Genomic DNA, 12,677 nt, shown 5'->3' with positions numbered 1-12,677 from the left:
CAGACTCAGAAGGAGAGACGTTGGGGGACTGCAGTTATATGAGGTATATGAGGTCCTTAGAAGAGTCAAATCCATAGAGAAGGAAGCCAAATGGCGGCCTCCCCAGGGGCCAGGGGAGGAGGAAGGGGGAGCTGTTGTTTAGTGGGTCCAGTCTCAGTGTTGCAAGCTGAAGAGGGCGCTGGAGATGGGCCTCACAGCAGTGTGAAGGTAGAAGGTACTTAGCACAACTGAACTGTATGCTAAAAATGCTTGAGCGCTGAGGGGAGGAGTCAAAAAAAACGGTTGAGCTGGGAAATTTAGATCTGTGTAATTTACCACAATAATAATAAAAAACAAAAACAAGAGTCTCCCAGAACTGGCAGTGCCAGGGGCCGCGTGTTAACCCAATAATGCTCACAACGGCCGTGTAGTGCAGGGACAGTCAACCCTCCTTACAGATGGGCAAACTGAGACTGACCCTGATAAGGGGTGACAAGCAGGGGTGCACCTGGAGTATCCAGCCCCCACCCCGGCCCTCCTGAGGCCAGCCTCACTTCAGCTCGCCCACCCTGGGCCCCTCCCCACACCCCAGCCCAGAACCCCAGCTCTTCCCCAGCCTGTGCCACCCCTTCTCCACAGAACTGGATTCACACAGAGAAGGAACTGGGCCTCCCATCCCCACTTCTGATATCTGAGGGATACAGCCCAAAGTGGACATACACTTACATGTGTGCACGCACAGTACCCACACACGCACACACACAGTACCCCCACACACACAGAGCTATGTATGTGCACACACACGCACCTGCACATACACGCACTTGCACACACACGCACCTGGAACAAGGAAGGAAAGGCCCTGGTGTCTGGCAGAGAGAGAGGAAGGTGTGGGCTTTGGCCAGAGTGGCCTGGCAGCCAGCACCTCTCCAGTCCCCAGGCCTGGACCACCTCTACAAAGCTGGACAGAGGGAAAGTAGGGAGAGTCTAGCTTGGTCTCTACCTTGGCACAGCTGGGGTGTGATAAATGCTCAGTTCTGCTCCTAGGGGCGGCTGGAGCCCTTGCCAGGCAAGGCTGGGCATGCACTGAGCCACAGCACAGGTGGTTCTAGAGGGGAGGGCAGGGGTGGGATGGAGTGTGCAGGCCTCTCAGTGCCCAACCAGGGCCCTGGGCCTGGCGTGCATGGCACTCACACCTACCCATGGCAGTCTACGTGTCGCGGCCGAGGCTGGGCTTGGGGAACAGCCTGGGGTGGCACGCAGTAGCCTGTCCTACTGGGTGGGCACGGCGCCAAGGGCAGCCCTCACTGCCAGGCTGGGAGGAGGGGCAGGGAGCCTGCAGGTTGGGAGTCTGGGTGGGGGTCTGCGGGAGCCGCTGGATCTGAGCTGGGCTGGCTCAGGCCCTTCCACGGCACTACTAGGGAGACTCCACTGGCCACGCAGGCCCTTACCTTGCGAGAGAACATCAATTTTGGCACCTTCCTCCCACAGGGAGCAATGGGGAGAGGTGGCAAGGGAACAGGACAGGTGAGAACATGGAACTGACACATGCTGGCTCGAGTGGCAGAGCCAGAGGGGAGCACCAGGGGCCGGGCCAGGCTGCAGAGGGGTCCACACACACCTACAACCCCAGCCCACGTAGTGAGGCTCGGAGGGCCTCTGGGCTCAGGCCCTGGACGCCCTGCCTCGAATGGTGTCAGCCTCCTCCAGTGGCTCAGCTTCCAGGGTGCACAGTGGCGTCCCCACTCCTCGGGCGTCTGGGAGGCCTGGAGGCACCAGCACCCAACCCACCCTCCCTTGGCCTGCAGGACAGACAGCACCCTGTCCCTCTCTGTCCCTCTCAGCCACCCCTCCCCAGGCTCGGGAGGCCTCGGTCCAGGCCTCCATCTTCCCATTCTCAGTTGTTTCTTTGCTCCCCTCAATGCCGGACTGTCCAGGGCGTTTCTTGGAGTTGGGTCTTCACGAAGGTTTAAACAAGAATTCCTTCCTGGCCCACACCCCACACAGCTCAGACATCCAAAAGCCTGGACAGGAACCTGGCGGGTGGTGTGGTCTGGCCTCCCTGACCTAGGCCCTCTCTTGCGGACCCCGGGGCAGGGACTTTGGGGGCAGGCCGGCGGGGCCTACCTTGGCCTTGGTGATGGTGCAGTGGAGGGCGTTGTTCTCCTGGTCGTACAGCAGGCTGAAGTCCAGCGTGCCCAGGGCGGCTGCGGACAGAGGAGGGCACAGGTCCCACCCTGGCCACATCTTGGAGAAACTTCACTTGTCCCCGTGAGGCCAGATGGGCCTGGCCTGGGCAGGTGCCACCGTTCCATGGTGGCTGCCACCAACGGAGCACCGGCTGTATGCCAGCCCCTCACCCGTCCTCCCAGTCCCACCCAACCCTGGGAAGTTACAATATTCTCCCCACTTTCCAGAGGAGGGGCTGAGACCCAGAGAGGTCGGGTGGGTCACGCCAGTCCCATCTGGCCCCGTGTGCGGCCCGCCTGAGCTGGGCACCCAGTCAAACGAGTTCCTGCCCTACTGGTGCAACTGCCAGTCTGGGCCCCGTGCCTCAGTTTCCCTCCCCTGAGAGATGTCACAAGGATCACATGAGAAGGCAGAGGAGACGAGGCTTGGAGAGAGGCAGGCCCTGGCCAATACACAGGACTGCGGCTCCTCTGCCTCTCGGGCCCCTTGGGGACCCCGAGCAGGCTGTGAGGAGTCAGCTGGGTCCTCCTACGGCTGCCCCCAAGTCTCTCAATGGCAGTGATAACTCCCTACGGCCGGTGGGGAGGGTGCAGCCATAATTGGGTGCAGCTGCCTCCGTCCCCGGGGGCAATCACTCACAGCAGCTATGGCTTTCCATGCAGAAGCGGCTCCCAGCATGAAGGCCCAGGTGATGGTAGGGGGCAGAGCTTGGGGGCAATCCCCAGACAGCAAGATGCACATTCACAGATGGCCTCAGAAGCCCAGAGTCTGCTCCCAGGCTGCAGGGCTGGTCAACTGGTGTCACATTCATTCATTATTTCACAAGTGTTTACAATATGCCAGACTCTAGGGGATGGACATCTGTGAGGCAGAGTCCCTACCCCAAGGAAAGCACAGCTTAAGGGTAGGAACAAAAGGAAAGAATTTGCCGCAGTAGAGTCTGGTGAGCCAGGAGCCACGGGGAGCCCATGTGAATTGGGACCATCAGGGAAGGCTTCCTGGAGGAGGTGATGTTTCACCTGAGCCATGAGGGATGAGTAGGAGTTGGCCAACGGTACAGTGCGGCCGGGGGAGGTGATGATTCCAACCACAGGCCAACCAGCAGGTGCGGGCTTAACGACTGGTGTGATCCTGGGATAAGGGAAGGCCAAACCTGAAAGACTGTATTCTTCAGGCTCTGAGCTATGCTCCCAACATGGATCTAGGTCCAATTATGGCCACACCTGACTGGGCCCATCATTTACATCTCGTCTGCGGCTGCTTTCCTGCTTCAGAAGCAGACCATATGGCCTGCACAGCTGAAAATATTTACTGTCCGGCCCTTTATAGAACCAATTTGCAGATCTCTGGGTGAGTGCTGGGCCCAGCCAGGCATACTAAAGTTTCTTGGGTCTGCAGGGAAATTGGCTAATGAAAGGCCATTGGTGTGGAGTGTCCTTTATTGTGAGCTGGTGATGGGAGTGGCATTTGTCCAGATCACCCCCTTCTAACATGGACCAGGCACATGTCTCTGTCTTTGCAGCAGTGTGGGGTGCAAGACCTGCCCTCTGACATCAGTCTCCTGGGTTCAAATCCCAGCACGCACTTCCCTGCTGTGTGACCAGCTTATCTAACGTCTTTATGTCTCAGTTTACTCATCTGTAAAATGGAGACAACAGTGGTATCCACCTCACAGCACACAGTGTGCCTGGGGTATAGCAGGGGATCAGTAGATCATTACAGAAGAAGCAGATCCCTCTGGTGGGTTCTCCAGCTAACAGTACTGGCTTCTGTGAGACCCATTGTGGAACGAAACCGTCCTCGACTGGATCATTTCCCTCCCTGCCTTTGGGAACAGAACATACAAATGGTCACTTAAGCTTTTCTGAATAACCTGAGTCACTGCGATGGCTACGATTACTCTTCCGAATGTCACAGTCATAGTCCAGATGCGAACGGGGACATGTAGCAACCAGAGGGTCCCGGGTGGTCCTCTTTTCGGTTTTATTTTTCTGCCTCTTTCTTTGACATCAGCCTGAAACTTCTATTAGATTACTTGTCTGTGGTAGTACAAACAGCTCTCACCTGTTCAGTCATTGTTTCTCCCAAGAAACCAGGTGATGATACTTGTTAGAACTATGTGCAAACTAAGAGCCCACAGATCTTGGTGGCTGCCGCGGTGCTCACGCCCGTCATCCCAGCAGTTTGGGAGGCTGAGGCGGGTGGATCACTTGAGGCCAGGAGTTTAAGACCGGCTTGGCCAACATGGCAACACCCACCTCTACAAAAAATACAAAAATAGCCAGGCATGGTGGCGCATGCCTGTGGTCCCAGCTACTCAGGAGGCAGAGGTGGGAGGACCCCTGGAGCCCAGGAGGTTGAGGCAACAGCGAGAGTGACTGTGCCACTGCATCCGACTTGGGTGACAGAGCGAGATCCTGTCTCAAAAAAATCAATAAACACTAGGTCTTGAGTGAAGCCTGGGGCACGTTCTCCTGAGAAGGGTATGTGTGCCTCCGCAATAGCTGTAGCTGGCATGCTCGCTGCCATCTACACACCAAGCAGGTGAGGCTGCTGGAAGGTAGGTATGTCCCACCGCTCCTGCAGCAATGAACACAGCCACAGCCCAAGACACACCAATCTGTGCTTTTGTAACAATATTCTCCAAAGCTGTTGGCTTTACGTGACAGTCAATCGATCTGCCGTTCAGGTCAGGCCTACCTGGGGTGCGTTCCCCCAATGATTCAGCCTCCTGAGCAACGGGACCATGCCTTGGCCACACCTCTGAGACCAACAGATGCAGACACACGTGGCTGGTCCATTCAAGCCCACCTGCCCTCCAGGTGCTCCCAGGAGCTCGGATCTGGTGTGACCCTCACTTGTGGAAATGCACCGTCTGATTGCCGCCTGTTTCCCAACCTCGGAGAAGGACAGCCAGAAGACGGAGTGGCTGTCTGCTCCCCCGGGACACCCAGCTCCTGGAGGGGAGGAGCCCCTGCACTGGCTCTATAGAAACCCCTGTCTAAGGAGGGCAGCGACCTGCTCCATCTGCTCGGGGGGAAAACTGACACCTGTCACCACCTCCTGGGAAGGAACAGCACGCCCAGTGTGTCACCAGGAAGGCACTGATGAATTTCTTTGAACTCCACTGGAAGGTAAGAAATGATAGTTTATAAATAGAAGCTCGGTCACAATTTTCAGAGGCTAGTGAAGCTCTCTTAGGGAGCACATGGCCCAACTTCATTTCCCTTCAGAGAAATGAGGCTCAGAGAGGGCAGGTGAGCTGCTCAGCACGGCCCAGCAGACCAGGGCACAGAATCTAGGCCTCTTCACTTCCATCCTGATAGTTTCTCCCTGGAAGCCTAGTGGCTCCCAAGAAGTTGTTGTTTTTTTGTTTTTTTTGTTTTTTTCCTGAGACAGGATCTTGTTCTGTTGCCCAGGCTGGAGTGCAGCGGCGCAATCACAGTTCAGCCTCCCAGGCTCAAACAATCCTCTCACCTCAGCCTCCCAAGTAGCTGGGACTACAGGTGCCCACCACCATGCCCAGCTAGTTAAAAATATTTATTAGAGACAGTGGTGTGTGTGGGAGGGGAGGGGGACAGTGGTGTGTGTGTGGAGGGGACAGTGGTGTGTGTGTGGGAGGTGGGACAGTGGTGTGTGTGTGTCGGGGGGACAGTGGTGTGTGTGGGGGGGGAGGGGAGGGGGGACAGTGGTGTGTGGGGGGAGGGGAGGGGGGACAGTGGGTGGGGGGGAGGGGAGGGGGGACAGTGGTGTGTGGGGGATGGGAGGGGGGACAGTGGTGTGTGTGTGGTGGGGGGGACAGTGGTTTGTGTGTGTCGGGGGGACAGTGGTGTGTGTGGGGGGAGGGGGGACAGTGGTGTGTGTGTGGGGAGGGGGAAAGTGGTGTGTGTGTGGGGGGGGAGGGGGGACAGTGGTTTGTGTGTGTGGGGGACAGTGGTGTGTGTGTGGGGGGGGAGGGGGACAGTGGTGTGTGTGTGGGGAGGGGGTACAGTGGTGTGTGTGGGGGGGAGGGGAGGGGGGACAGTGGTGTGTGGGGGGGGAGGGGGACAGTGGTGTGTGGGGGAGGGGAGGGGGACAGTGGTGTGTGTTGGGAGGGGAGGGGGGACAGTGGTGTGTGGGGAGGGGAGGGGGGGACAGTGGTATGTGTGGGGAGGGGGGTGACAGTGGTGTGTGTGGGAGGGGAGGGGGACAGTGGTGTGTGGGGGGGAGGGGGGACAGTGTGTGTGTGGGGGGGACAGTGGTGTGTGGGGGGAGGGGAGGGGGGACAGTGTGTGTGGGGGGGAGGGGAGGGGGGGACAGTGGTGTGTGGGGGGAGGGGGGGACAGTGGGTGTGTGGGGGAGGGGAGGGGGGACAGTGGTGTGTGTGGGGAGGGGAGAGGGGGACAGTGGTGTGTGTGGGGAGGGGAGGGGGACAGTGGTGTGTGGGGGAGGGGCGGGGGGACAGTTGTATGTGTGGGGAGGGGGGACAGTGGTGTGTGTGGGGAGGGGAGAGGGACAGTGGTGTGTGTGGGGAGGGGAGGGGGACAGTGGTGGGTGGGGGGGACAGTGGTGTGTGGGGGGAGGGGAGGGGGACAGTGGTGTGTGGGGGGAGGGGAGGGGGACAGTGGTGTGTGGGGAGGGGAGGGGGACAGTGGTGTGTGGGGGAGGGGAGGGGGGACAGTGGTGTTTGGGGAGGGGAGGGGGACAGTGGTGTGTGGGGAGGGGCGGGGGGACAGTGGTATGTGTGGGGAGGGGGGGACAGTGGTGTGTGTGGGAGGGGAGAGGGGGACAGTGGTGTGTGGGGAGGGGAGGGGGACAGTGGTGTGTGGGGGGGGAGGGGGGACAGTGGTGTTGTGGGGGGGGGACAGTGGTGTGTGGGGGGAGGGGAGGGGGACAGTGGTGTGGGGGGAGGGGAGGGGGGACAGTGGTGTGTGGGGGAGGGGAGGGGGACAGTGGTGTGTGTGGGGAGGGGAGGGGGGACAGTGGTGTGTGTGTTGGGGGGGGGTCTCACGATGTTGCTCAGGCTAGTCTTGAACTCCTGGGCTCAAGCAATCCTCCCGCCTCCACCTCCCAAAGTGCTGGGATTACAGGCACGGGCCACTCTGCCCTGGTCCAAAAAGGTTTTTTTTGGGTTTTTTTTGGTTGTGTTTTTTCTGCCACTTTGTTTAGCTGAAATCTTAGGAGGATGCAACTAAGAAACAAAAAGAGAGAAAAGCAGAGTTGCTCTTGGGGAAGGAGGGTGAGGGCTCAGCCGCTCCGCCGCCCTGGAGAGCCCTCTGCGTTGGAAAAGCGCCGCGGGCTTGTGCCGGGAGTGAGGAGGGCCCTAAGGGCAGGAGAAGGTGCTTCTCTGTGCGCCACAGTGCCCTGCCCTTGGAGCGCGCAAATCACATGACCTCACTGAAGTTTACATCTTCCGAAAAATAATGAGGGTTGGTCACTAATGGGCCTTTGAGAGTTGTCACCCGCTTGTCGATAATGATAGAGCTTTAATGGGGCTAATTCAGAGAAAATCAAACTCAAGCCCCTGTTGGCTCCTCTAAGGCCGAACACGTCCCTGCTTGGCTGATGGAGACTGACAGCATCACCATAACCTTGGTTTGTGCCTGGACTTTCCCGACACCTTTGGGAATAGGAAATCTACCCTGATTTCCTTTTTTTTTTTGGAAGAAAAATATCAGGCTCTCAAATAGTTAAAAAAAAAAAAAAAAAAATCTGTGGCAAGGACCATAGAAAACCATCGAGCTTGCGTTGAAAGCATTTTATAGTTGGGGAAACTGAGCCACTGAGCCAGGCTGGCACTGCAGGGAGGATAGAGAGAAATGAGCCGTCATCCCTGCTTCCCAGGAGCTTAGAGATGAGTGTTAAGATTTTTATAAACATCTTCATCATCTGCTTTAAATTGTTGGAAGGTTCTCCATCAACTCCTGGACTTAGTTCAACCTCCTTGGTGTGGCCTTTAAGACCTTCTGTGATATGACCACTTTGGCCTCCTCACAGGTCTCTTCCGCTTCTTCGAGCCACTTGGTTCTATTGTTTTGCCTACACTGGGCTGAGATTCTGACATTTCAGGACCTGTGTACACAGCTGTCCCTCTGCCAGGAGCACCTCCCTTTCCTCTTTTCCCTCTGCCAGCCTGCCTCCTCCCTCCTCCCAGTCTTACAGTTGAGCCCTCTCTGTGAGTGACCTCTGCAAGCCAGAGCTTCCCATTTGGGTTCCTGCTTCCCCTGACCCTCGCTGCGGGGTCACCTGTTTGTCTTGGTTTTGATGAATACCCTCAGGTCAGAGACTGCCTCTCAGCATTCTTGTATGTTACATGTGCATAACACAGAGCCTGCCACATAGTCGGTGCTGTAACATTGAGTGCATTAAAAACATCACAGGTCCAGGTAGAACACGACTGGGGCCAAAGAGGTTCTGGGCTCAAAGGAAGGGGCACCACAGCCGGTGGGGGCTGGAATATGCCCCCTGACAAGGAGAGCCTTTGCGGTGGACTCAACACTTTGTCCTCGCTCCAGACCTGCATGGGCATCAGTTCTGACCCAGTCCCGGGTGAACCACACAGGGCAGGTTTAACATGGGCACAGGATGCAATTCTGGCCAACAAGACACAAGGACAGGTCTCCTGGGGACTTCTGGGAGAGGTTTCCTTGCTCCTAAACTGAGACATGAGAAAAGGAATCAGTCCTTACCCAATCAAGGACCTTATTGTTACGTGTGATGCCTGGGCATGCAGCAGCCACCTTGGACTTGAGGGTCCTGCTTTGCTGATGGAGACTGACAGTGTCATTCTGACCTTGGTTTGCACCTGAACCTTCCTCACCCAGACACCCTTTGGCATAGGCAATGGGCCTTGATTTTTGGTCTACAAGGAAAAGCGCACAGCCACATGCAAAGATGGACAGAACCATCACCCCTGACGGTGCTGAGGCTGACACACTGGTGCACCCTGGTGTGGCAAGACCTCAGCTGTCCTCATTGTTTAAGCCACTCTGAGTTGGTTTTCTGTCACTTGCAACCCACAGCACTCTAGTGATTACAGCTTTGAAGAATGAACTGGGCTTCCATAGGTGAGGGCCACTCAGGTAGGGGCAGCGTGTGGTGTGTGGGGCCCACGGCCCACCTGGAGGGCAGCACGCCACAGAGGCCATCCTAGGAGAACTGGCAGGGCGGACACCAGGTCCTGCTCATTAGGACATTCACTGCCTTTCCTCCCTGTCATCGCCCCTCTGCGAGATCTGCTGGGACCATGTGAGTTGTGTGCTTGTGCTTTGACATGACTTAATAAAGGAAGGGCTTTAAAGAGCCAGGAGAAAAGGCTGAGTAAATAAACAGCACTTCACTCTCTGCCTTGGACAACAGAGCAACCGCCCTCATTTCTTTTTGTCAGAACAGAGATAATCCAATAATTAGGGCAGCAAATAGCATAACCCTGGCTAAAGCCATAATGAACCATCTGGCTTGAATCACTTAGGCTTATTCTAGGGATCTGGTTGTCAGAGCCCAGAGGGGGGCACGGCCTGGGGTACTGGGTGGAAGGCAGTCCCACCCCAGAACCTGTTCCCCCACCACAGACAAGAGCCAAGATTTCTGGGCTCCTGTGCCTAGGATATTTGCTCAGCCTCCCATAGGATCCAAGCCTGGGGTGGGGTACCCCTTGAAGGGGGCGACAGGAGCCCAAGCAGGCCCTGGCTCGGTGGCACACCGTCCTCCTTAGCTCCTCTGAGCACGTTTTCAGCATTTCTTTGGCGTGTCCTGGTAATACGGGTGTGGCCAGCCCACAGTTCGAGCTGGCAAAGCTGCATCCAGCTCTGCCCTGCACTGCTGACCCCATGTGAGTCTGGCCCCTGCATGCCATGTATCTGAGGCCAGGGACCCAGCACTGCTGCCAGGACATGCTCCATGAAGGGCTGCTGAGTTGATGAATTGGACATGGGGCCGGCTGGCCTGAGTTTCAAGCTTCCTGGTCCCCTCCTTGCTTTGTGGGTTCAGAGACAGAAAAAAAAAAAAGTCTCTTGGCCATTCGCTATCCAGAGGGCCCTCTGTGGAACCAGGAGGGTGGCCTGAAGCTCTGCCCTCCCCTCTTACTTCCTTGGTGCAGTGGCAATGATGAAGGAAATGGGAACAAGTTTCCCATCCCTTCTTCTGGCGGAGGCTTTGGATTCAGGGCAGCCAAACGAGTGACTTGGGTCCCACTTAGGGCCTGCCCAGAGGCTCAGCAAGCCCAGGGTGAGCTTTACACAGGGTGCCAGGAGCAGAGGGGAGGGGGTGGATCTAGGGCACAGCCCTGAGGGCAAAAATCTCTTCCGACCCAATTTCCCCAAGCTGGCAGGAAAGTGGAGGGACAAGACGGCTCCCCAGCCCCCACACCCCAGGGCAGGGCCTTCATATGCCAGGCGCTGGCCTGAGGGCCGTGGTCCAAGCCTCGAGAAAGTGCCTGGCAGGCAGTTTCCCTACAGGGGCCCTGCTCTAACCGGCCACTGCTGATGGGCCTCCCCAGGTGGAGCGATGGGGGGATCTCCGCCCCGGGGGCACTGGTAATCCCTACCTTCAGCTTCTGCTGGCACATTTGATGCTTGGGAAGCTCCAGGCCCGCAGCCCACAGGCCCTGGTGAGTGCCCAAGCCAGGCGCAGACACCCCTGCTGTGCAGGGGAGGGGCAGTCCCAGCCCTGGAGAAGCTAGAGCAGGACTCCTGCCCGGGCCACAACCGGGGAAGAGCTGGGATTTGACGCTGGTTTTCCAGGTCTCAGTGGCAAGTCGGGAGCCACAGCTGGGCTAGGAGGGGGTTTTCACATCCCATCCCCACCCCGCGCAAACCGGTTCCTCACTGGACTGCGACCTCTTCCGGCCTCGGTTTCCCAGCCTGTCCGGCCCGGTGGATGGGAAAGGGCGCCAGGAGCGCCCACCGGCCGGGCCTCGGTCCCGGGACTCGGGTGCTTGCCTACTCCCCGGGGCTCAGGGCTCAGTCCAGGAGGAGGGGAAGCGGGCTGGGAGGCCCTTTCTGCCCGGGGGCAGTGGGCGTAACAGGTGGGCGCAGGTGCGTGGCCCTGGCCAGCGTCGCGGCGGGGTCCATGGACACTGGAGGAGGAACCGCCAAGGTTTTCCCAAAGGACAAGAGGCCCCGCGGTCCTCCTGGTCCTCTGCCCGCGCAGCAAAGCCGCTGCGCTCTGCGGGCCGCCGGGCCCACGCGGGAGGCCGGGCCGCTCCCAGCCTCGGACCCCTCCTCAGCCCGCCCCAACCCCGACCCTCGGCCGCGAGGCCCTCCCGGAGCGGCTGGCGAGCGGGGAGCGAGCGCGAGGCCGGCAGCAACTGGTGTCTCCCCGGGACACAGCTCCGCCCTTCCCGGGAACAAAAGCAGCCGCCCGCGCCGGAGCTTGGGGAGGGCGGGCTGGCAGGGAGGGGGGGCGGCGCCGGCTCCTGGGAACCCGGCCCCGGAAATGGGACACCCCCAGGGGGTGCCCCCAAACTTCCCTCCTCTCCGGTCTGGGTCAGGGAGGGCTCGAGGCGGGTGGGCAGGGCGCGGAGAGTGCACGGAGCGCGCGAGGGGCCCGCAACCCCGCGGCGGGGGTGTGCGCCGAGGGAGAGCGCGACCACGCGCGGGGGACGGGCCGAGGGGACCCGCGAGGCCTGGGGGCGCCAAGCCCGAGCCAGGGGAGGGGGCGCGAAGTCGGCGAGTTGGAAACTTACTGCAGTCGTCCTCTCGTAGCCGTCGGCGTCCGGCTCGTCCTCTGGCGGCTTGGCGGGCGGCCGCGCGGGGCTGGGACCCGGGCTGGGGCCCGGGCTGGAGCCGTAGGCTCCGAAGAGCTGGTCCACATCCTCCTCGTCCTCGCGGGCGCCGTCGGAGGGGCTGCGGCGGCCGGCACCGGCCGCGGCCGGGCGCGCGGAGGCGTCCGGGGGCGCAGCGGCGCGGGGCCCGGCGTCCGGGGGCAGGCCCCGCGGGAAGCGGGGGAAGTAGTCGGAGATCTGCTTGATGGGACGGATGGGGCCGGGGCACATGTCGATGGCCACATGCTCCTGGATGCAGATGGTCGCCTTTTCCCCGCGCCGCCGGGGGGTCATACAGGCAGCGCCGCCCCGCCTGGGCACGGCCTGGCCCGGAGCGACCCCGGCCCGGGGGCGGCTCAGCAGGCCCGGCGGGGCGCGGCGGGGGCTGCAGGCATCGCCGGCCGCGCCCCCGGACGGCCCTGACTTGGCTGCTGCCCGCTCCGCTGCGGACGGCTCGAGTGAGTGCCAGGGGCCGGCAGGCAGGGGGCGGGCCCAGCCCGCGTCACCCGGCAGCAACCAAGCAGGGTGAGTGTGCGGACTGCGCGGGCGGCGCGGAGCGGAGGGAGCCGCGCGGCGCCACACTCACTCGCACTCACACCGGCGCGCACGCCGGCCCGGGACCCCGCGCGCGCACACTCGCGGCCGGGCAGGGCCGCCAGGCGCCTTCCGCTCATGCACGGCCGCGGTACAAGCGGGGAGCCAGCAGGGCAGGAACCCGCAGGACGCGCACCCACACGTTCCCGCGCCTGCCAGCCCACGCTGGGCT

At 60.1% G+C, this 12,677-nt stretch overlaps 1 protein-coding gene across 1 annotated transcript in view; it reads right to left on the bottom strand.

The window, feature by feature from the left end:
- The window catches only part of DOC2B (double C2 domain beta), a 37,738-nt gene extending 25,379 nt beyond the window's left edge, over nt 1-12,359 (bottom strand). The window contains 3 exon segments of the mRNA XM_033185240.1: nt 2,107-2,186; nt 11,834-11,845; nt 11,848-12,359. Of these exon segments, the coding sequence (XP_033041131.1) occupies nt 2,107-2,186; nt 11,834-11,845; nt 11,848-12,205 (450 nt within the window). The 5' untranslated portion in view covers nt 12,206-12,359.
- Nucleotides 12,360-12,677: the final 318 nt, after the last annotated feature.

This window comes from Trachypithecus francoisi, unplaced genomic scaffold (genome assembly GCF_009764315.1).
Source record: "Trachypithecus francoisi isolate TF-2019V2 unplaced genomic scaffold, Tfra_2.0 Lachesis_group20, whole genome shotgun sequence".
NCBI classification, from domain to species: domain Eukaryota; kingdom Metazoa; phylum Chordata; class Mammalia; order Primates; family Cercopithecidae; genus Trachypithecus; species Trachypithecus francoisi.
This window is presented reverse-complemented; position numbering and strand designations above follow the sequence as displayed.